Raw genomic sequence first — 21,134 nt, 5'->3', positions numbered from 1 at the left:
GGGAAATTTAGCATTAGTTTAACAGCCCCAAAGCTATTCAGACTTCCACTAGCCACCATTATGTAGCCTAGAATGTGCGTGTTTGCATTTGGACACTTGTCTTCACACTGAGGTTGGTCCTGAGTTACTGAACTGGCCTGCCCATGAGGCAAGGTGAGGCGACTGCCTTGGGCGGCAGGATCCACAGGGGCGGCAGATCTGGCCTCCAAGGAACAAATCGCCTGCTGCTGCTGCTGCTTCTGAAGCCATATCACTGGCAGCTATAGGGCACATCCTTGGCAGACCCACCCACATGTTTCCTCCACAGCAGCCTCTCATTAAATAGGAGGCACTGCTGTTCTCCTCGCACCCCCTTTCCCCCATTGTTGATCTTTGTTTCTACCCCGCTTATCCCTGAAATAGAACTTCTCTCCCCCTCTTCTTTCCTGGTGGTGGGGGCACATTTGTTGATTCAGCCTCAGGAGCTGAAATGCCTTGGACCAGCCCTGATTGCACATGTGAGCAAGAGTGATGCTAGCAGCTTTCGGTGGGCTAGCATGACTTGGTTTAAAACTATGGTTTTTTTCCTTTTGTTGTAAGCCACCTTGAGCACATAGAGAGATAGGATGTATAGAACTGAGATACGTTCCTTCCTTTGCTGACAAAGTTATACAGGGGGGGGGGGGGAATGCGCCCCTCCATCTCCTTGCAAGCTAAGCTGATAGTGGGGGGGGGCAACAGAAGGAGGGAGAGATGCCATTATGCATGCTTAAGCTTTGGTTGGTTTCATTCAGGACTGATAATTTGGAGGGTGAGCCAAAGCTCACGTGGAAAAAAAGTGAGCTTTGAAGAGGTGCTTAAAAGAAAGGAGAGAGGTGGGAAAATAAAACTGACCAAAGGATTCGTCAAAGTGATAGACACCCTTCACTGCTAACTGGGTGGGGTAGGAACATGGCCTGACTCTGTTCCAGTTGATGAATAACCTAGATTGGAAAAGGCTAGTGGCTGTGTTGAAAGAGCTTTCATCAGCCTACTGTTTCAGCAAAAGACTTCTTCTCGTTCTGAGGCTTTACAGCGTTGACGCCCTTGAAATCCTTACTCAATATTAATCCTTCTCTTTCTTAACTCCTGGTCTTTTCAGGCTTTCACTTGCATTAAGAGCTGAAGGGTCAGACCCCAAGGCCTTGTTAGCAGAGCTTGCTATGCTGTACTTTTTTTTATTTCTTTTCCATCCTGTCCTTTAAAATTAGCAATTTAATTTTTTCCCTCTCTCTGGCACTTGCAGTGCTACTCAACCCTGAAAGTAATATTCCATCCTAGAGGTAACCTTGGCTTGTCAAGAGAAGCCATTTGAGTGTTCCAGCAAAGTAACTTCCTCCCACTAATTTTGCAAGTCAAAGGTCGCCCTCTTCAGAAAACAGGGCTATCAATTCTAATTAAATCTTTACCCTGGAAACCCAGAAGGCTCCCAAATAACGACTGGCTTCTTAAATATCTTTTAAACGATGCTAATTGTGCTGAAACTCCTGGGTGAAAGAGAGCTCCTCCAATCTTTTCATTGCACTGGAAATGCTTTTTACGTTTTCCTAGGAGACAACTGAGATACCTATTCAGCCCCATAGGTAAAGGTAAAGGGACCCCTGACCATTAGGTCCAGTCGTGACCGACTCTGGGGTTGCGGTGCTCATCTCGCTCTATTGGCCGCGGGAGCCGGCGTACAGGTTCCAGGTCATGTGGCCAGCATGACTAAGCCGCTTCTGGCAAACCAAAGCAGTGCACGGAAATGGCATTTATCTTCCCGCTTGGAGCGGTACCTATTTATCTACTTGCACTTTGACGTGCTTTCGAACTGCTAGGTTGGCAGGAGCTGGGACCGAGCAACAGGAGCTCACCCCATCGCAGGGATTCGAACTGCCGACCTTTTGATCGGCAAGCCCTAGGCCAGGCATCCCCAAACTGCGGCCCTCCAGATGTTTTGGCCTACAACTCCCATGATCCCTAGCTAAGAGGACCAGTGGTCAGGGATGATGGGAACTGTAGTCCAAAACATCTGGAGGGCCGAAGTTTGGGGATGCCTGGTCTACATGGTACGTTCCAGCAGTATGATCTTGAAGTCTTGTCTTTCCTTCTAATAGTGAACTCAGCCACTGACTGTTGATGGGTTTGTCACCAAAACAAGGTCACTGAGAAAGAAGAGGGAAGCTATCAGCATGCTCACAGGAACCCAAAGGCTTGCAGGAGTACAAAATAGCCCCCCCTCAAACACACACACACACACACACACACACACACACACACACACACACACAACATAACAGGAGCTAAGTACTTTGAACAGGCCTGCAAGTAGCCATTCACCTGGTTGCCTCTGGAAGGTAAAAATAGCATCCAGGTATTCAAGAGTGTGTATAAGTAAATTTTCTGGACTTGCAGCACTTAATTTGTCTGGAAGATAAGGGAGCTGTTTTGGTGGGTCAAATATATTTTAATGTATGCCATGCTTTTATATGCTAATATACTGTTAGCTTGTAAGAGAGTGAGGGAGAAGAACGAAATGGGACACCCATATTCTTTCCCCCTCTTCCAGTTCTCCGAAGCTCAGTTGTGAAGATTGCCTTACAAAAACGCCAGCTTCTGGGAGAGGCTGCAACACACCAGGAAGCAGTGGAGGGAAGAAAAGTGTTGGCTTCAGTGCCCATGCAGACGATGAATGCTTTGGAGTGCACACAAAGAAGGAGACTGTCAGACCGAGAAGAGGTGAGATGCACCCCAATTATCCCCAAAGGCCAAGTCACACGCACCATCCAGCAAACCTTCACCACATCCTCTACCGTCTCTGGTGCTCCTGCGCCTTCCTGTGCTGTATTATTTATTTAATATATTTACATGCCGTTTCATAATTGAAATAGTATCTTAAGCAGTTTACAAAATAACATGTACAAGCAACATATCTTCCCATATACTGTATTTTCTTGCGTATAAGACTACGTTTTAACCCAGGGAAATCTTCTCAAAAGTTGGGGGTCGTCTTATATGCCGGGTCGTCTTATACGCAGCTGCAGAAGCGATTTCTGGCGCTGCGGACATTTTGGAAATGGGCAGCGCGGTGCCAGAAATCGCTTCTGTGCAATGTCCAGACGCGGTTTTCGGCTTCCCGACATGCACAGAAGCAATTTCTGACGCTACGGACATTTTGGATATGGACAGCGTGGGCATGTCCGGCCCACGGACGATCGTAGGAAGAGGGGTAGTCTTATATGGCGAGTATATCCCAAACACTATATTTTAACTGGGAACGTTTGGGGTTGTCTTATACGCCCAGTCATCTTATACTCCGGAAAATACAGCACATAGAAATGTAAGGCTGTCATCATGCAGCAGCCCTGGTTGGAGGATTTTTAGTGCTGCATCCCAATCCTGGATTTGCAGGACATGGGAAGGGAGTAAAAACAGAGGGAGCTGCACAACAGGATAGGTAAATAATGGTTTTAAATAACAGCAGAGGTTTGAATGAAGCAGGCATGGAGGGAGGAATCAGTGATTTTAAACAATGGGCAGGTGTTTGAGAAGAGTTGCACTTTAAAACAAGGCTTCAGTACAGCGAGAAGGGATTTGGAAAAAGCTCTGTTGTGTTAGCTTTTTGGTGTTAACTTCTGTACTATACCCATCTCTGCTATTTCTCCTTGTTAAAACTGGCTTGTTTGATTATTATTTTTTTGAAACAGTTCTCAGTGCCCCCCATACCTGCTTTCCTCAGACTTCTGCCAATGTATGAGCACAGCCAAAAGAAAAAACTTAGCTGTTTTAAACTTCACCATCTTCCATTCCTCAGTTGCCCCATGTAAGAGATAAAGGATGCAGAGCCCTCAAAAATTCCATACTACTTTCTCACAATGTATTTCATACCTGGCGCCATGTGATGTCTTCAACATGAAATTCCAGGTTCCATGTAGTAACTTGGAAGATTATTATTCTATTAAAAAGCACACATGCACCCACCACATCCATTGAGTGAGCTTAACTCAATGCCAGAGTGGACTGTAGGACATTAAGTTAACAAGATGCTCCTCCCACTGGATAGGAGATTCTTTTCAGGGCGAGTCGCCATCCCGCCACCTACCACCCCAGATTTGCCTTGCCCGTGGCTGGGTTGGCACAGTCAAATCGTTCTCTGTGTGAATGCATTTAACACGCACAGAGAGTGTTAAACTTTCCTTCTTAATTTCCCTCGATTCTGAGCTTGCTCAGCCTTTACCTGTGGCTTCCATAACTAAATTGTGTTGCTGTGCTTCCTTTCTTTGCTATCTTTTATCTAACAGTTCAGTTATGTCATAAATGTTAAGAGCTTCTGAGTCAGTCTTCTCAGCCGGTGGCCCAGTAATCTCAGAGTGAGCCTTAATCCACCTTTTGATATCATTCCTATGCATAGGTGAATGTCAGGGTAAAATGAACAGAGATCGTCGTCATCATTATTTGTTTTATTTATATCCCTCTCTTCATCTTCGGTAGCACACAACAATTCATAAAATGCACACATCAACACAAAGGCCATTTAAAATTGTCTCAATTGTTATATATAGTGTTAATGGTTTGGGGATCATTGAGTTGGAAGGGACCCTGAGGGTCATCTAGTCCGGGCATAGGTAACCTTGGCTCTCCATATGTTTTGGAACTACAACTCCCATGATCCCTCGCTAACAGGGCTGTTTACATTTATCCGTACATAAAAGCTGTTGACATTTATCTGTTGCAGCACATTTCATGACCAGTGGTCCAAACCCCTGCACTGCAGGAATTTGCAGCTGTCCCTTATAGGGATCGAACCTGCAACAACATTGGTGTTATCAGCACCATGCTCTTACCAGCTGAGCTATCCATGAATCTGTATACAAAACTGTTAATATATATTTTATTGTGGATGTTATTATCATCCACGTTCTTGATTGTGAAATCGCTCCGAAACCGAATCACAGAATTGTAGAGTTGGAAGGGGTGGTGAGAGTCAACAAGTCCAACCCCCTGCAGTGCAGGAATCTTCTTCCCAGTGTGGGCCTCGAACCCATGACCCTCTCCATAGGAAGTGATTCATAAATGAAATCAATAAATAAATATAAGGAATAGCATGTAGCCTTCCCTGAGCCCTTGAGATAGGGCAGGAAGGAATCTGATTGAATACTTAATAGTTGCCATGCCAGCTCCAGCAGTACAAAAGTACAGAAAATGGTTGCCTGATGGGGATGGGAGATTTGCTTTAATTTCCAACAAAAAGAAATCAGCACGCATGTCTGGCTTTTCATGATGCAATCTCCCTCTACCGCCGGAAATGCAGAATTTTCTAGCCCAAGGACTCCGTTATAGCCCGCATCTGTTCTGCTCTTCATTTAGTGTGTCCACTTAAGGAGTGGGCCAAAGCACTCTTTCTCTTGAAGCAAAGGGGAAAGAAATTGGAGCAGTCTTGTGCTTGGCTGCAGAGCCTAACATAATCTTTGCTTCACTTATGAGCTGGCTTTGCCCCCCTTCCCCCCCTTTTCTCTCTCTTTCCTTTCCTTTCCTTTTAAACTTGTCAACGAGTTTGCGATTTGTGTCAGCAGAAAAATAAAAAAGAAGGCAGAATGTGGTGCAGCTCTCCAAGGAACAAACAACCTGTGTTATTGGTTAAGACCGCGTCCGCATTAAAAAAGCATTCGCGGCGAAGAAACTTTTGAAAGGGTATCATCAGAGGGGGACCCGAACAGAGGGTGAGGTTAATCTCTTCCAAGGCTCAGCTACAAAAGTTGGAAGCCGGCAAAGGGCTTGTGTCCAAAAGAAATCAATTTCTAATTTGAAACAAAATCATTTTTGACTAACAGGAGTTCAGGACCCATTACTTTTGCTGTATAGTCTGCTGACATTTCAGCTCTTTCTGTGGCGCGCAATGAATTCTAATAGTCATCTCATAACGTTGCTACACCAATCAATTTAAGCGAGAGAAAGCCGTTACAATTCTGTGAAGTTTTCAGGGGCAATTTTCACTGATGGATTTCTTTTTTTCTTTTTCCCTTTTTCCCCTTTCCCTTTTTTCTTTTCTTTTTTAAACCATCATTATTTCATTTCTTTCTTTTCTCCACCCTCCCCTCCTTCCTTTAAATGCCTCATAATAGAATTGATACCCCCTTACCCCATTGTTCTTAGGACTTTTCTGTGGGCATCCCCAAGAATGAAAAACGCCTTGAGGAGTTTGACCCTGTCCTCTGGCTCTCCATGCTCCCCTCTTTGTTTCCCCGCAGGTTTTTCTTTTCTTTTTTTTAGCAATTTGGTGGGGGGTAAATTACACCCTGATAAGTGCTGGCTTGGCAGTCAAGTGATTTGTAGTAATTAACAGATTGCCTCCCTCACCTGCATTAGGATGCTGGCCATTGAAGGCTCTGGGCTCAGAGCACTGCAATTGCACAGCTTCTCTCAATTTCAGAAGAACTTGGTTGGGTCTCCCCAGATGCCCGGGACTGGCAGGTCCCTGAGGAGTGTGTGGCAGAGGCCATGGGACCCACAGGAAGGGAGCAGCGATTAATAATAATAATAATAATAATAATAATAATAATAATAATAATAATTTATTATTTATACCCCGCCCATCTGGCTGGGTTTCCCCAGCCACTCTGGGCGGCTTCCAACAGAAAAATAAAACACAGTAATCTATTAAACATTAAAAGCCTCCCTGAACAGGGCTGCCTTCAGATGTCTTCTAAAAGTCTGGTAGTTGTTTTCCTCTTTGACATCTGTTGGGAGGGCGTTCCACAGGGCAGGCGCCACCACCGAGAAGGCCCTCTGCCTAGTTCCCTGCAACTTGGCTTCTCACAACGAGGGAACCGCCAGAAGGCCCTCGGTGCTGGACCTCAGTGTCCGGGCAGAGTGATGGAGGTGGAGACGCTCCTTCAGGTATACTGGACCGAGGCCATTTAGGGCTTTAAAGGTCAACACCAACACTTTGAACTGTGCTCGGAAACGTACTGGGAGCCAATGTAGATCTTTCAAGGCCGGTGTTATGTGGTATTGGCGGCTACTCCCAGTCACCAGTCTAGCTGCCGCATTCTGGATTAGTTATAGTTTCCGAGTCACCTTTCAGGTGTAGCCCCACGTAGAGCGCATTGCAGTAGTCCAAGCGGGAGATAACTAGATCATGCACCACTCTGGCTAGGCAGTCTGCAGGCAGGTAGGGATTTTGTGCCTCCCATGAGACAGGAGCCAGGGCTGGAGGAAGAGATGATGCCTGAGATGGGGGTCCAGTAGAATCCCCTTCCTTGCTATACTGCCAGGACCAGGAAGGGCTTAAAGAGACAGGCACAGTGGCAGTTTCTGTGTAGGTTGCTTGTGCGTGCTCCATCAGACAAAGGTACTTAATTTGGGGTAGAGGTGTGGTCACGCTGCTGCTCAGAGCACCAGCATGGGGACAGGGATGCCAGCTACTTAAGTCTCCAGAAGCGTTTCTGCATGTTCTGTGCACCTGTGCAAGTGAATGCTTTGTCAGTAAAGTATTAAACCGCCGGCTGTTTGTCCTCCTCTGGCTCCTTCAATTTACTAGAGCAGAAACCCCCGAGCTTTTTGGGGCGCTGCTCCTGTGCTTCCATAATCTCATCCCCTGTGCCCCCTTCCCCACGCCATAAAAGAAGGCATTATTCAGAATAGCTGTTTGCACGACCCACTAAGGAAGATAATAACGCAGTAAAATTCAAAATGTTAACAATTAATTGCACATTTATTCAAAATCCAATTAAATCTATTTAGTTTAATTAATTTTTTAAAAAACGATGAACTTAATTCAGTAACACCAGCTTTTCAAAGTCTGGTGATTTACAGTTCCAGCCGCCCGCCACACCCTTGCTTCCTAACTCCCCCTGCTGCCCCTTTCCCTCTTTAGCGCCCCCTAGGTTATCCCACCACCCACAAGGGGCAGTACTGTACACTTCGCTGACCACTTTACTCTTGCCACTACCTTGTGGAGCCAGCCGCTTCAGTAGAAATTCCCATTTCCTGCACTATCTACAGGAGTAGGGCATTAAAGCCTACTTTAAACTATCCCATGTGTTGGGTGCCCACCAGTTTTTGCTTTAAAAAAAACCCCACCCATGCCAGTCTCATAAGGCACTCCCAAACAGCAAGATCACTTTGCCAGTATAATGCAATGCTTTTGCGCCCTCCTTCATGGGGAATCATGTGTAAAGGATGGAGCTGGTCCAGCTCCTTTATATTTGTGGATGCTGTTCACATTTATCCGTTGCAGCACATTTCATGACCTGAAAACTAGGTGCTCTTATTTATTTCTAGGAAGGCTTTGCATGGAAGCTATTTAGGTTAAACCTAGGCTGAGGTGTTTCCTTTCTTGGTCCTCTATTGTGGCAACCAGCTTCAAAATCAAGTTTAAATTTCATAACCAGAAGCAACAGGAGAAAGGGTTTGCACCATTATTCTTTAGAGCAGTGGTTCTCAATTAGCTCGTTAATGCAGACCCCCTGTTTTTCAAAAGCCAATCCACAGGCACCCTACTTTTGAAAAAAATGATCTATCTTTTGAAGTATTTGTTACGTGAATGTTGCCGCAGCCCCCCAGGTGTGTTACACGGACCCCCAATTAGAAACCACTGCTTCAGAGAGTATTGTCCTAGAGTTGTCACCTGGAGATTATAATCAAACTATTGAAATGAAATAACTTCAGTCCCTTGATGCCTAGCTTAACTCTCTTCCAAGTCATTGTAGTTGCCCCGGGAACTCCACCAACTATTGATAACAGCACTGCGAATGTCAAAGACAGCTGGCCCACAAATCATAAGAAACTGCGTAATTCTGAGGCAGACCATTGTTCTGTCTAGATCAGTATTTACATTTACATCTGAAACTCTGGACAGCTTTGGCCAGGAGCTTTTCCTCACCCTACTTAGAAAAATACCAGGGATTGACTTTGGACATTCTGCATGCAAAATAATGTGCTCAGTCTTCCCCACAATCTCACTAATAAGGGAAATAATTATGGCCTCTCCTCCCCCTCCAAATAAATAAATGGGGGGAAAGGTGTGACCCTGAATAAGGTCCAATCCTGAACATCTCCAGCTACTTCTGAGCAAGGCCCTTTTCGCTCATTCCCTCTCCCGAGAGCCCAGTTTTTACTGTGATGTACCACAGCTCTTAATTAAAGCATCCAAATTAAGTATGTAAACCTGGTTCCCAGAGAAAACGTCTCATTCAGACCCATTTCTAGGTAAGTTATTGCCTTGTTTCACATGTTTTCTATATGTGCTTTGTGAACAGATTCTAATGTCTTTTGGTCTTCTATGTACAGAATATGCTTCTCAAAGAAAGTGGCCCTTTCCTCCATTCATTTTCCCTGTGGGTTGATTTCAGGATTGGTTTCTACGCTGCAGATGTCCAGCTAATACGAGGCTTTGGTATTGCAAAAGAAATAATTCTGCCCCAGAATTAAAGCAGAATGTAGAGGAGACAGTTCTTTGTGCTTTTGAGAATCACTGTGCATATCTAAAATAGTACTGAGAATTCTCTACTGGTTTCTGGAGAGTGCTGGTGATCTGGGGGTGACGTTTGCGAGGATTGGCCAGGTGATCACTAGGGGATGGGAACCCGTCGCTTGCTAAAACCACAGCACTGACACAAAGGCTATTGTGGGTGGTGTATTACGCAATTATGACTCCAGGCGGCCCTGAAAATATATATTCCACTCCATACCTGTCAACAGTAATGACTCCTTTGGCTGCCGATTCACCACATAGCAAGTTCCCTGAAGAATAGCACGGCACTTGGGCCCTGCATTCTGAAATAATGCAAGAAAGGCTGTCCAAAACTTTTCCGGCCCCTAATGCCCATCGTAATTGTCTTCCATCGCGTTCTGCAGGGATGAGTTCAGCCTCCCGGAAGGATGCGGCTACATCCCCTGGACTGACAGGCAGCAGAAAAGAGCTTGTAACTGCGGCCACCTCCCCAATCCAGCCTGACACCTCACGGTAAGATGACGGGTAATCTCTGGTTTAAGATTCCTCAGACGCAACCATCAAATTCGCCCAGATATGAGGGGAAGCAGCTGAGTTTCTGTGATATTTCATGTTTTGCTCAAGCTGGATAATATAAACTTAGAACTGCCATATCCTGTGACATTTATAGTAAGCCTTAAATTGCTTGTTAGAATAAGAAATGCAGGGATATGCCAAGTTCTAATGCTTTAATTTTTACTTAGAGCCTGAGAGGGGGGAAAGTATTTTTAAGTTATAAGTCCTGACACATTTAATACATTTGTAAATAATTTAAAGGGATGGTGTTCACTGTGTTTAGACCTTTCTTTCCCTTCAAAGTCCACTTTAAGTTTTTTTTTAATCCTCCCAGTGCCATTGCCCTTGCTCCCACCAAATTGCACCACATTTTATCACGATGTGTTTCTTTTAAGCCATTTTATACAAATGTTATTTTGCTGTTTAATGGCAAGCAACAAAATCGCATTAAGTCAGCAGTTCTGATAAGTCACCTTCAGAAACCTTAAATGGCAATATTGCTCTTGTGAAGAACTACAGAAGGATAAAAGCAGAGTTGTTTTTCTTCTGGGCTAATAAGGTTAATAACAGCAATTGCCTTTACTTTGGTCTTCTCAACGCTGAGAATGCATTATATGAAAATCTCAGCCCGGTTTGAAAACGAATCCTGGCTTTGGACATCAAATGGTCAGCTTAAAATGGGGGGGGGGGGGCTGATGGCAAGAGACTTGGGCACTTCCAGTTTGGAGCAGGGACCCTTTGACCCAGTGTGTTTGCTACGTTATTCTGCCTCTTTGCAAATCTGGAAACAGACTAGGGAGTTGGTGCTCCATCCTTCTCTGTCTCTTTGGACATAAATTACTTGCCAGTTTTAAATCATGGCTCACCATTACATCTGCCCAACTGTCTTTCCTCCTAGACTGGGGTTTGCAAGGCTATTTCGAACCCTGCTTTCAAATCCTGTTTAGCATTGGTGCACATGTAACACTGGGCTCTGCTTATGGCTGACAAGGTAGTTCAGGGGTGTGTAACCTGGTTCCTTAAAGCCATTGAAGCAGGTGTCAATTGAATTGATGCATGTCAAGGAGTTCCACACATGTGGCACCACCATTGAGAAGGGCCTGTTCTCCCAAGGTGCAGGCTTCTGAAAAACTTAACTACTGGGAGAGTTCAGGAACTCATGCAAAAAAATGTGAGCAACTGTTCCAGAGCCCGTTTTTAAACCATACTGTGCTGGGCCCTCGCATTGGGACAAAATGGATTCAAGTTTTGTAGTATCTGAAAATCCCCCTTGCCTTTATAAAATCAGCTTCCCTGTTAGTGTTTTTAATGCACAGCCTATCCACTTTGCATATTGCTGGATTCTGTCTTGTGAAAGAAGACTTAAAACAGAGCATGTTAGCATGTAAGGGGGTTCAGTAGTGGAATGTCTCTAAAGAGGTGTACCTGTTCGATCATTCCTTCCAGTTTTTGCACAGAATGGCTGAGCATTCAAGCATTTTGGGAGTAGGTTAAAGGCTCTGACTGACAAACTTGTACAACAGAAACTTACTTTTTCTTTGATCAAGAAAATGATTGATGGATTGGCTCTTTTCATGCTTGTATCAGGATCCATTGTGGCCATTCATTTTCTGAAAAACTTCCCTGATGTGATGCCTGCTTGACAATCTGGTTGTAGTTTGCCCGGGTTTCAGCTGTGCAAAGCTTTCTTGAAGTGCTGGCAACCAGCCGATCCTTGGTACTTGCAGAAACCCAATCGCTACACTTTGAAGCCCCCCCCCCCCCTCCAACCTGCTGATAGCTGGGTCTTCAAAGCACCTTGCAAGGGGCTCTGCAACCCCTTTTGGGCCCAGTCGCAGCATTCCCTGGCATGGCAAAAATAGCCAGGTGGGCCAAATGTGGCATTCCTGACCCCTGCCATAGACTAGGAGACTGTGCTAGATTTGAAATGTTCATTTCAACACAAAATATGTCACCATAGCTCCTAATGTCTACCCATATATAGGTAGGCTGTGTAGGCAGGATCCTTCTGGGGTCTTGAGCACCAGTGTGCTTTTCTCCTTCTGTATGTCCACCTTGGGTATATCAGGAGAGGGAACACACTGTGCTCCAGTCCTGAGAAAATACATTGCTAGGACGGAGAACTTTTCTCCTCCGTCTTCTCCTGGCTGGGTAGATTACTCTGGTACTGGTGCTGATGATAAAAGAGAGAGGTTTGTTTTTGGTTTTTGCTTTGTAGCAGGTAAAAGTTGAGCGCTGAGCTTCTATCTTACCCTTGAACCCATTCCTACTTTCTCGGCCAGGGGGAGAGAGAGCTGGAGGAATTCAGGGCCCGGCTGATGACCTCATGGTCTGCTATCCTGTCCAGCTGCATTTTTGTGTTTAAATTGGTTTCAGACCTTTCTCCATCTCATGCTAAATAATAACAACAACAATAAATGATTGTCCAGTGCGGTGCCTGCTCTTCCCGAATCTTCTCTCCCTTCCTTTTGAATGTGCTTTTTCTTTCTCCCTTCTCTCCCCCCCCCCAACCGCCCCTTTTGGTGCAGCGTGTTAGTATAATTGACCAGGTTAAAGAGCCCTGTTTTGCTTTCCCTTACTCATGGGCTTCTCTAATTGAAAATGGTAAATGGACAAGTATTTCTGTGGGAGACCTAAACCCGATCCTATTCTTCATCCACGAAACCTGCTTGGGCAGCAGGTCAGTCTCAATTTATCACTGAATGGGTTATAAGCTTAGATTGCAGGTTTAACTAACTAAATTAATCAATATGGAGAATTATAGCTGCTGGTGTGCCACTAAAGTTAAAGATCTGTCAGCATGTTTGTTAGAATCCACAGTTAACGGTTTAACCCTAATGGTTTGCTTTGTTTGGGGCTGAAACTTGCTGAACAAAACTTGAGCCTGAACAGGAGGGCTGCGGGGCGGGGGGGGGGGGGAGGAGAAGAGAGCGGCAGGCAGAAAACCAATTGAGTTTGCAGTATATGTAATTACTTCTGGCTATTTAAACTTCTTGCAAGTAGAGCCAAGCCAGGTTTCATGCAAAGCGTTGGCAAGCATCAGCGACAGAAGCTGCCTTTGCTTTCGTAGGGATTGATTCTTAATATAAGAAAGTAAGAAGAGCCTACTGGATCAGGCCAGTGGCCAATCTAGTCCAGCATCGTGTTCTCACTGCGGCCAACCAGGCACCCATGTGGGAAGCCACCAAGCAGGATTCAAGCACAAGAAGGGGTCGGGGAAGAGCAGGTTGGGGAGATGGACAAATGAACTTGGTCTCCCAAACCGAGGAGGGACAAAGCAAAAGGAATGGATTTGTATGGTACAGTATCCTGGGCTGCCCAGCATCCTGGCCTGGATCAGGCCAATGGCCCATCTGGTCCAGCATCCTGGTCTCACAGTGACCAAATAAATACCTTAAAAGAAGCATTGGAGGCAGGGAGGAGAAGACAGGTGGGTGCCAATGCTGGGTCCCCGCAGCCACTGGCTGATTTCCATCACTCAAAGTGATGAAGCCTGTGCTCTCAACTTAGTGCTCCCTGTATTACTAGCACCAGTACCCCAGTAGCAGATGTGCGGAGTCACTTTCTGCTCTGGCTGTTTGCTTCACACGTGTTTATGGCATGCACCACGTGTGACCTCCCCCCCTTTAATTTTTTTCTGTGGCCAGGTAATCACTGCTGGAAACTTTTGGGACGAGAGGGTCTGGAGGAACAAATCCCCCATCTCTTTCCGTTTTCCTCTCCTCTCCCGAGACTGATTTGGGAAGGCAAGCAGAAATCAGAAATAATTGAGGGGAGCCAGGCAGGGCGATGTCAAAGCAAAGATGCAGATCTGTGAAATGTCAGCCGTACCTGCTGAACCGCCCTGTGGGGAATGGAAAAGAAAGGAGCAGCCTGGGTGAGCTGTCATCGGCCAGCTCCCAGTGGTGGCCTCTTCTTCCCTCCTTCCCTTCTCCAGCTGTCACCGCGGGGGTGCCATCTTGCCCAGACGGGAAAGGAGAAGCAGTAGCTAAAGCTTCTTCTAAATCACCTCCCCCAACTTGGTGCCCTCTAGATGTTTTGGACTACATCTCCCATCAGCCATCACATGCTGTTCTAAACCATGGGTAGGCAAACTAAGATCTGCGGGCCGGATCAGGCCCAATTGCTTTCTGGATCCGGCCCGTGGACGGGCCAGGAATCGCCGCATGAATCACCAGCACACACATTCTTTCCCTCTCCCTCACACGGTGGCGGCACCTCCTTCCTCCCTCCTCCTGGCTTCTCCCTGACCTGCCTAGAGGAGGAAGGGGGCAGTGCCTTGGTGCCAGCAGCAGCAGCGCTTGAGCGGCAGCCATTTTAAGCAGCCCCTCTCCAGAGCCCTTTCACACGCTGCTCATCGTCCTGCCGCTGCTAGCCCCTGCTGCTCGCAAGACACAGGCAAGCAGCCACCAGGGCTCGTGGTGCTCTAGCATCAATTTTTTTTGCCTTCAGAATATAGTCCAGCCCCCCACAAGGTCTGAGGGACAGTGGACTGGCCCCCTGCTGAAAAAGTTTGCTGATCCCTCTTCTAAACAGTTGGTTTTCTCATTTCACAGTGGCAAGCCACTCTTTATGGTTATTTTTGTAATGATCTTGGTCAAACTACTTATGCCGTGGTCCTACGCAGTGGCCACAATAGGGGAGCACGTCTTCTGCCGGCTCTTGCCTCTGGGCACATCTGCTTCACTGCCACGGCCTGGCCAGTGGTGTCCCTCAAGGATGGAGAAGTCAGGGTGCTGGTATCCCACCATGGCTCCCTTCAGAGCCTGAGGAGTATTAATTAAGTCATATTTAAATGGCTTAGGGCAGGCACGTCCAACAGGTAGATCGTGATCTACTGGTAGATCACTGGACATCTGTAGTAGATCACTGGTAGATCACTGGCTCCCCCCAAAGAAGCTCAACAACTATGGCTCCCCTTAAAAAAGCTCAACATTTTCACCCTGCAGCCCATCAAAACGGCACTTTCCTCCTCCCTAAAAAAACCACTCAAAAACTTTGACCTAAACCCTAAAAAACAGCCCCTCCTCCTCCCTGAAAAAAGCTCAACAACTTTGACCTGAACCCCCAAAAAGGGGGTAGATCACTGCCAGTTTTTAACTCTATGAGTAGATCACAGTCTCTTGGGAGTTGGCCACCCCTGGCTTAGGGGTATGAGAGCAAACAACTGAAACAGAATAAAAGTAAGCTGCTGCCTGCTTACCCCTCTGATTTTCGGCCCCCCGTGACTCGTGCATCATCTTTTGCCATCCCAGACCAAATGGATTGGCCAATATCAGGAATCCAGGGCCCGGAGTGGCAGGATTCCTCCTGCGGTTTGCCTGCCTTCCCCCTGACCGAAAGTTTTATCTTTGCAGTCAACTTGGCTCACGTTGCAATGAAGAGCCCGTCCCTGCACATTCCTGTAGCGCACATATTAAGTAATAACTCAGAGACACTATCATTGGAGAGATCCGCAATGGCTGCATCCTTTGGAGTTTTTAGAAAAACAAATTACGTTGTGCAAATTTGTGTTTGGGGGCTGTTAGGAGGAATGGCATGATTTGCCTAGCACATCTCCGATCAGGTAGATGTGCATTTGGGGACTTTTAAACAAATTAATATTTGATGTAAAATGCAATGCCCAGAGCTGTATATTGAATAAGTCCACAGTGCCATATTATCACGCTGGATCCTTTGAACTGAACGCTTTGTAGTAAATAAAAATATGAATTAGCTGTGCCTAGAACTGCAACTGCTTTTGAGATTTCGGCGTCTCGGGGAACTGAGTGGGTTTCTGCTTTTTGACATGGCTTCTTGCATTCTTCAGACATCTTTCGCTAAGTGGAAACTTCAGGAGAAGTGCCCTTTCTCAGTCAAAATTTTAATATTAAAGGGGGAGGGGTGATCTAATTTCTAAACGTTTTGAGGAGAAAAGATTTGTGAAGGGAAAGATGGCGAATTAAGTTCTGAATAGGGGAGGAGATAAGTCCCCCCCCCTTTTTTCCCTTAGGAGAACTAACATCATGAAAAGTCCAATATAGTTCCGTATGCGAGTGATAAAAGCAGACATTGGCAAATTAATCTCTCTTATTCACTGTGTAGGTTGTTAATTGTTCTCTCTGCTTGCTGTCGATATAATGTGAAATTTTCATTCCCCCCATTCAAGATGGGGAAAAGTTGTGGCTGAAAATGTTAACATTTGCATTTTTATTTGTTGATTTATTTAAAGGACAGCCTCTCTTACAGCAATCCATCACTCAGTGACACCCCAAATATGAATAATGTATTGTAGACTTGCGGTTACAATGTGTAATAAGTGCCAGAGACAGTAGGAGAATGTTAACTATGTTGCAAATGTAATATTTATCGACTCGTAGTTTATTGCTTTGGAGGTTCAATAATACTGACCATAGGACATTAATACTGCTTATCCTGATTTTAGCCGGCAACCTCTGTATGCAGAAATAAGCTATCTATCTTGCACTCGCAAAATAAATATGGAATTTACAGCACTTTGTAAATGGTGTATTATAGGGTGCTTGAGGTTCTTTGTAGAAATCCGTGCCATGATCCCATTTCAGGAAGAAAACCCAAACGGTCTGTAGCTTCTTGATGGCCCCTTTTCCTCAAAGGTTTCCTGTGGAAGTGAATTCATTTTATGTTGATACACAGCCATGAATCAATAGAAAAGGACAGTGGCACCCAAGATCTCTGGTCCAGACCCTCAGGAGAACTTCCTGGTGGATTGTTCCCCAAATGGGAAACTGCCTGAAACTTTTGCTAGGGAATGGAGTGATGATTAAGGATTGTATCATGCTGGATTTTTCAAGCAAACTAGCCCAACTCCTTGCCCGTTATTCGGAGATCTCTGTGTGGTCTGCGTTCAAAAGTTTCATGTCGGGCAACCCAACAGCTCCAAAAGTTTGTGATCTGGATTTAGACAAGTTCATGGTGCCTTCACTTATTTCGTAGCTTATTCAAGTTGCAGAGCATGTCCGGGGGGGGGGGGGGACTCCTAGCTTGTTTTTATCAAACACCAGCTCCCAACCCCCCCCCCCTTTTGATAACATATTGTGATATGTGCTGTGGCAGTAAAATGCACCACTAGCCGTGCCCAACCACCTAAAGTTCCTATTTGGATCCGGCATGGCCTGTAGTTTCCTGACAGTGGCACACTGGCACAACTCTCAGCCAACCCCTTGCATGCACCTTAACCCGGCAGTTTTCAAACTGCTGGTTGGGTTTCCTTAGTGAGATCATAAGTAATGGGAGATTACCTTCCCTGAGGGAGGTTTGCACAGTCATCCCCGGCAGTGAGTTTTTTTGGTCACCATAGGGAGTGCTGAATGAGTTCTCTATTCCCTCACACTAAGTAGGGCGGTGGGTGAAAGAGAAATAGGCCTGGGTTTGCCCTAGTGTGAAAGGGTGCTGTGCAATGAGAACGTGTGATGGACCAGTTGCACGTCAAAAAGGGTTCCCTGGGGAATGGGGAAAGAGAGAGAGAGAGTTTGAAACTCCTGCCTTTGCAGTGCCTCCAGTTTCTAAGGCAAAAGATTCTGCAAGCCCTGCAAACAGTTTGCTCCTCTGCTGCTGAGCTTCTCTTAAATTTAAGATGTCCTTTGAATGTTTAAGCCTCTCTCCATGGTACAAAGCCATTGCTGCTTGTGCCGTTTTCAGGGTGTCCGTTGATGTTTCCTCTTCATCCTTCCAAGATCATCTTAAATATTTGATTTTTATTCTGCTTTTCTCTTTGAATTTCTGCCCTTTCGTTGTCTCCATCTGACTGTAAATGCCCTCATTATTTATGTATCATATTTATGTACTGTTTTTCCTGTAGCTCAAAGCAATTAACAATTCCACGTAAAACACACCAAATAAATATAAAGATACAGAATCCAATATAAAATGCAGGCCCTGTGAGCAGAAACAGGTTTTTAGTTTTTGTTTATTTAAAAAATATTACCGGTACAAAGATCAAATCAGTTACCCTATCACTCATCAAAGGACTGATTTTATGTTCTCCAGACTTTCACTGATGGTGTTTCATATAACGATGGAACCCAGAGCACACTGTTCCTTCCTGTACCTAGATCTTAATAGGTGGCCTGGAAAGGAAGAAGATAAGCATAGGAAACTTCCTTATACCTGGTCAGTCCTCTCGCTGTCTGAGCTTCCTGGTTCAACCTGGAGTTTCTGGGGATTGGATTCGGGGTCCTGTGATGTGCAGCCATGTTTTTCTCCCAGTCGAAGCTTCTCCAGGGAAGCCATGCATAATCCGCAAGATTACCGAGGCATAAATTAAAGTCGCCAGATCCCTGTGTGCCAGGCCAGAGATGCAGCCAGCTGGTCTGATAGACAGAAGGTGTTCGTGGCTACAGCTGCCACCTGATTCTTCCGAGAGCAAAGATGGGTGAGCAAGTTCTCCCAATCACAGGCAAGCCAGGCATTGCAACACTATAAGATTTGAACCATCAATGTCTTGCGAGAGAAGGGGGGAGGGCCAGAGGCTAACCTTCCAAGTCCCAGACTGCAGAATTCGGGACCAGCAGCCGTGTGACACCGGAAGTTGCGTTGACGTAACTTCCGGTGTCACTTTGCCCTTCTATGGGCACCAAAAATGGCCGCCGGCGGCTTCAAAAGTCGCTTGTACGCATGTCAGGAAGTGCGTCGACGCAACTTCCAGTGTCACTCCGCCCATCTATGGGCACAAAAAATGGCCGCCGCCGACACCAGAAGTTGCGTCTATGCACTTCTGGACATGCGTAGATGCGACTTTTGAAGCCGGTGGCGGCCATTTTTTGTGCCCATAGAAGGGTAAATCGGAAAGAAAAAAAATGGCCACCGGCAGGAGAAAATAATGGAGAAAAACGGGAGACAAAGTGATACGGGGGACCACCGGGAAAAGGTAAGTAAAAACGGGGGTTTCCCGGGGAAAACGGGGTACTTGGCAGCTATGGCCAGAGGTCCTATTCTGATGAGCCTGGCATTTCAAAGGGAGCCTGGTTCTCCAATAAATTCACTCCATATACAATTTGTCTGCATCAGAAATGGTGGTGGTGGTGCTGTCCATCATGGAAGTTGTTTCAAGAAAACATGTGAGTCACCCTTTAGACAGCATTTGCAGGCTTCCATCACCATTAACTTCCACATGTAAAGAGACTGGTATTTGAACCTCACCCCATTTGATCCTTCTAATCAGGGTCAAATAAACCAAGAGTGGACTGGAGTGATGGTGGGGGAGTCACATGCAGTGTTGGAACGTTGTTGGGGCATGGGTTCAAGGTGTGCGCACAGCATTTTCTAAGCGTGAGCTTTTCTGGAAAAGGCTCCCTTCGAAAATCACAAAGCACTAAGGTATGAGCGCTCCCCGCAAGAGATTTCCTGGTCTCCTTCAATGAGAGAAGGAAGCATTCCGCAAGCAGTGCTGCAAACCTCCTTTGGACCCTTCAGAACTGTTCATAAACCCATGGCTGGCTTAGGAAATAAAATTAGCTCTTGCTCTCCTTGTAATGTGACCTGAAACTCCACAAGTCTACAGGGAGCGGCCAGCATGAAAATCCAGCCTCCATTTATAAGGCAACAGCAAAAAGAAGCCATGATGTTTCATGTGGGTAACGAAGGCTTTGGAATGGATCGGGCACAGTGTAGCGAGGTGCCTTTTGTGTTGGCAACTTGCTCATCTCAGGGGCCACCCACCATTACCAGCTTGACTGTGGCGCAATGGATTGTGTCCATTGCCGAGAATGTGAAATCCTGCCAGGAACGCCCTGACTCCCAGTGCAAATGGATTAATGTTAATTAGCAACTGTCGGCTGTAATTGTCACCCTCATTAAAATACAGAATTATGTATTTCTTAGTTATAAATAACCTTTCTAATTGTACTTGATGTATGCCAGTTTAATCAAATAGTACACTTGCTTGCAGGCAGATATTTGCATTAATCTAGCATTGGATCGTTGAGTCTTTTTGATCATCTCCTTTTCCAAACTTTGCTGGTGTGTGGTTGGAAGGAGAGTTGGGGGTGGGGGGGGAGCTCTCTTTCAGCTACTTGTCCTTTAAACTTTTTTTCAATTTTTTTCTCCGGTATTCAGCTATGCAATTCTGATAGGATTTTATATTAAAATGAGTGGATGTGTCTTCTGGGATTGTTGAGTGCAACTGAAACCTTGTCAATTTTTGAAGTAGTTTGGCAAGGTTTCCGTCACTCAGTGGTGTGACAATAAGTTGATTACGGTTTTGAAACTAAGAATAAGCCGGGGAAAATAAAGTGCAAATCACATTAGAGAGCCGGCTTAACTCTTTTTAGGGCTGCTTCTTTGGAAGAGCTGCATTGTTCGATGTCGGGCTCGGAGATTCTCCAACGCCACTTTCCCCAGTTCCAAATTGTATCTAATCCTGTGGTGGGTTAAAAGACATAAAATCAAATGCAGAACTTCTCAGATTTTATTACAGGGCTTGGGGAGGGATCCAGGATTCTTGTCACCAAGGCATGTTGAATGAGTTATTGAGCAGTGGATAGAGTCAGGGAGCAGAATGGTCCCAGAAACATTAACGGGCAGAAAAAAAAGATGGTGGACAAGCTGGAAGGAGCAGGGATGGGTGTTTTTTGGGAAGAGAAGCAAGGAGCTCTAGGGCTAAGTTCACTGGCCATTTGCATTCCTTTTCTTGATAACTGTGGTGGTTTGTCAACCCCTCAGAAATGGAGCAAGTCCAAAACAAGCATCTTACATGATTGTCTCCCCCTGTCCATGTTCCTGTTGGCTTAAGCAGTGCTACAGTGCCAAAACAAATGCTTTAAAAATAAAATAAAATGGCAGAGTTCTCCTTTTGCATTTGTTGTAATGATTTGACACAGCATTGGAAAACAATTCGGCACGTACACCCTAATTGTCACAGGCTTTTTACTTTTCTGGGACTCCCCTTTAGTGACTCTTAAAGCAGATTATGAATCACATTGATCCCTTTCCCTCAGTTGTGCCCCTATATCTCTTTCCATGCTCAAAGTTGCTTTTATATCACTTTGCATGTTCTTACACTGAACCCTGATAAGGGCCTGAAATGGGCCTTGCCTCCACTTCCAGGTCTGAAGATAAAAGCTGCATGAAACAGCCATGTTGGGGGATTGTAGAGGGGCAGAAACTGCAG

General features: G+C 45.6%; 1 protein-coding gene across 5 annotated transcripts in view; it reads left to right on the top strand.

Moving 5' to 3' along the window:
- KIAA1328 (KIAA1328 ortholog) overlaps window positions 1-21,134 on the top strand; it is a 198,921-nt gene that overhangs the window by 160,623 nt on the left and 17,164 nt on the right. For all 5 annotated transcript variants that reach the window (XM_035100607.2, XM_035100609.2, XM_035100608.2 and 2 more), the window contains 2 exons: window positions 2,567-2,736; window positions 9,856-9,964. In XM_035100607.2, the coding sequence (XP_034956498.2) occupies window positions 2,567-2,736; window positions 9,856-9,964 (279 nt within the window). The remainder of the gene's footprint in view (window positions 1-2,566; window positions 2,737-9,855; window positions 9,965-21,134) is intronic.

The sequence above is a fragment of the Zootoca vivipara genome, chromosome 11 (assembly GCF_963506605.1).
Source record: "Zootoca vivipara chromosome 11, rZooViv1.1, whole genome shotgun sequence".
In the NCBI taxonomy this organism is placed as follows: domain Eukaryota; kingdom Metazoa; phylum Chordata; class Lepidosauria; order Squamata; family Lacertidae; genus Zootoca; species Zootoca vivipara.
The sequence above is the reverse complement of the archived record's forward strand: the minus strand, read 5'-3'. Positions and strand labels throughout refer to the sequence as shown.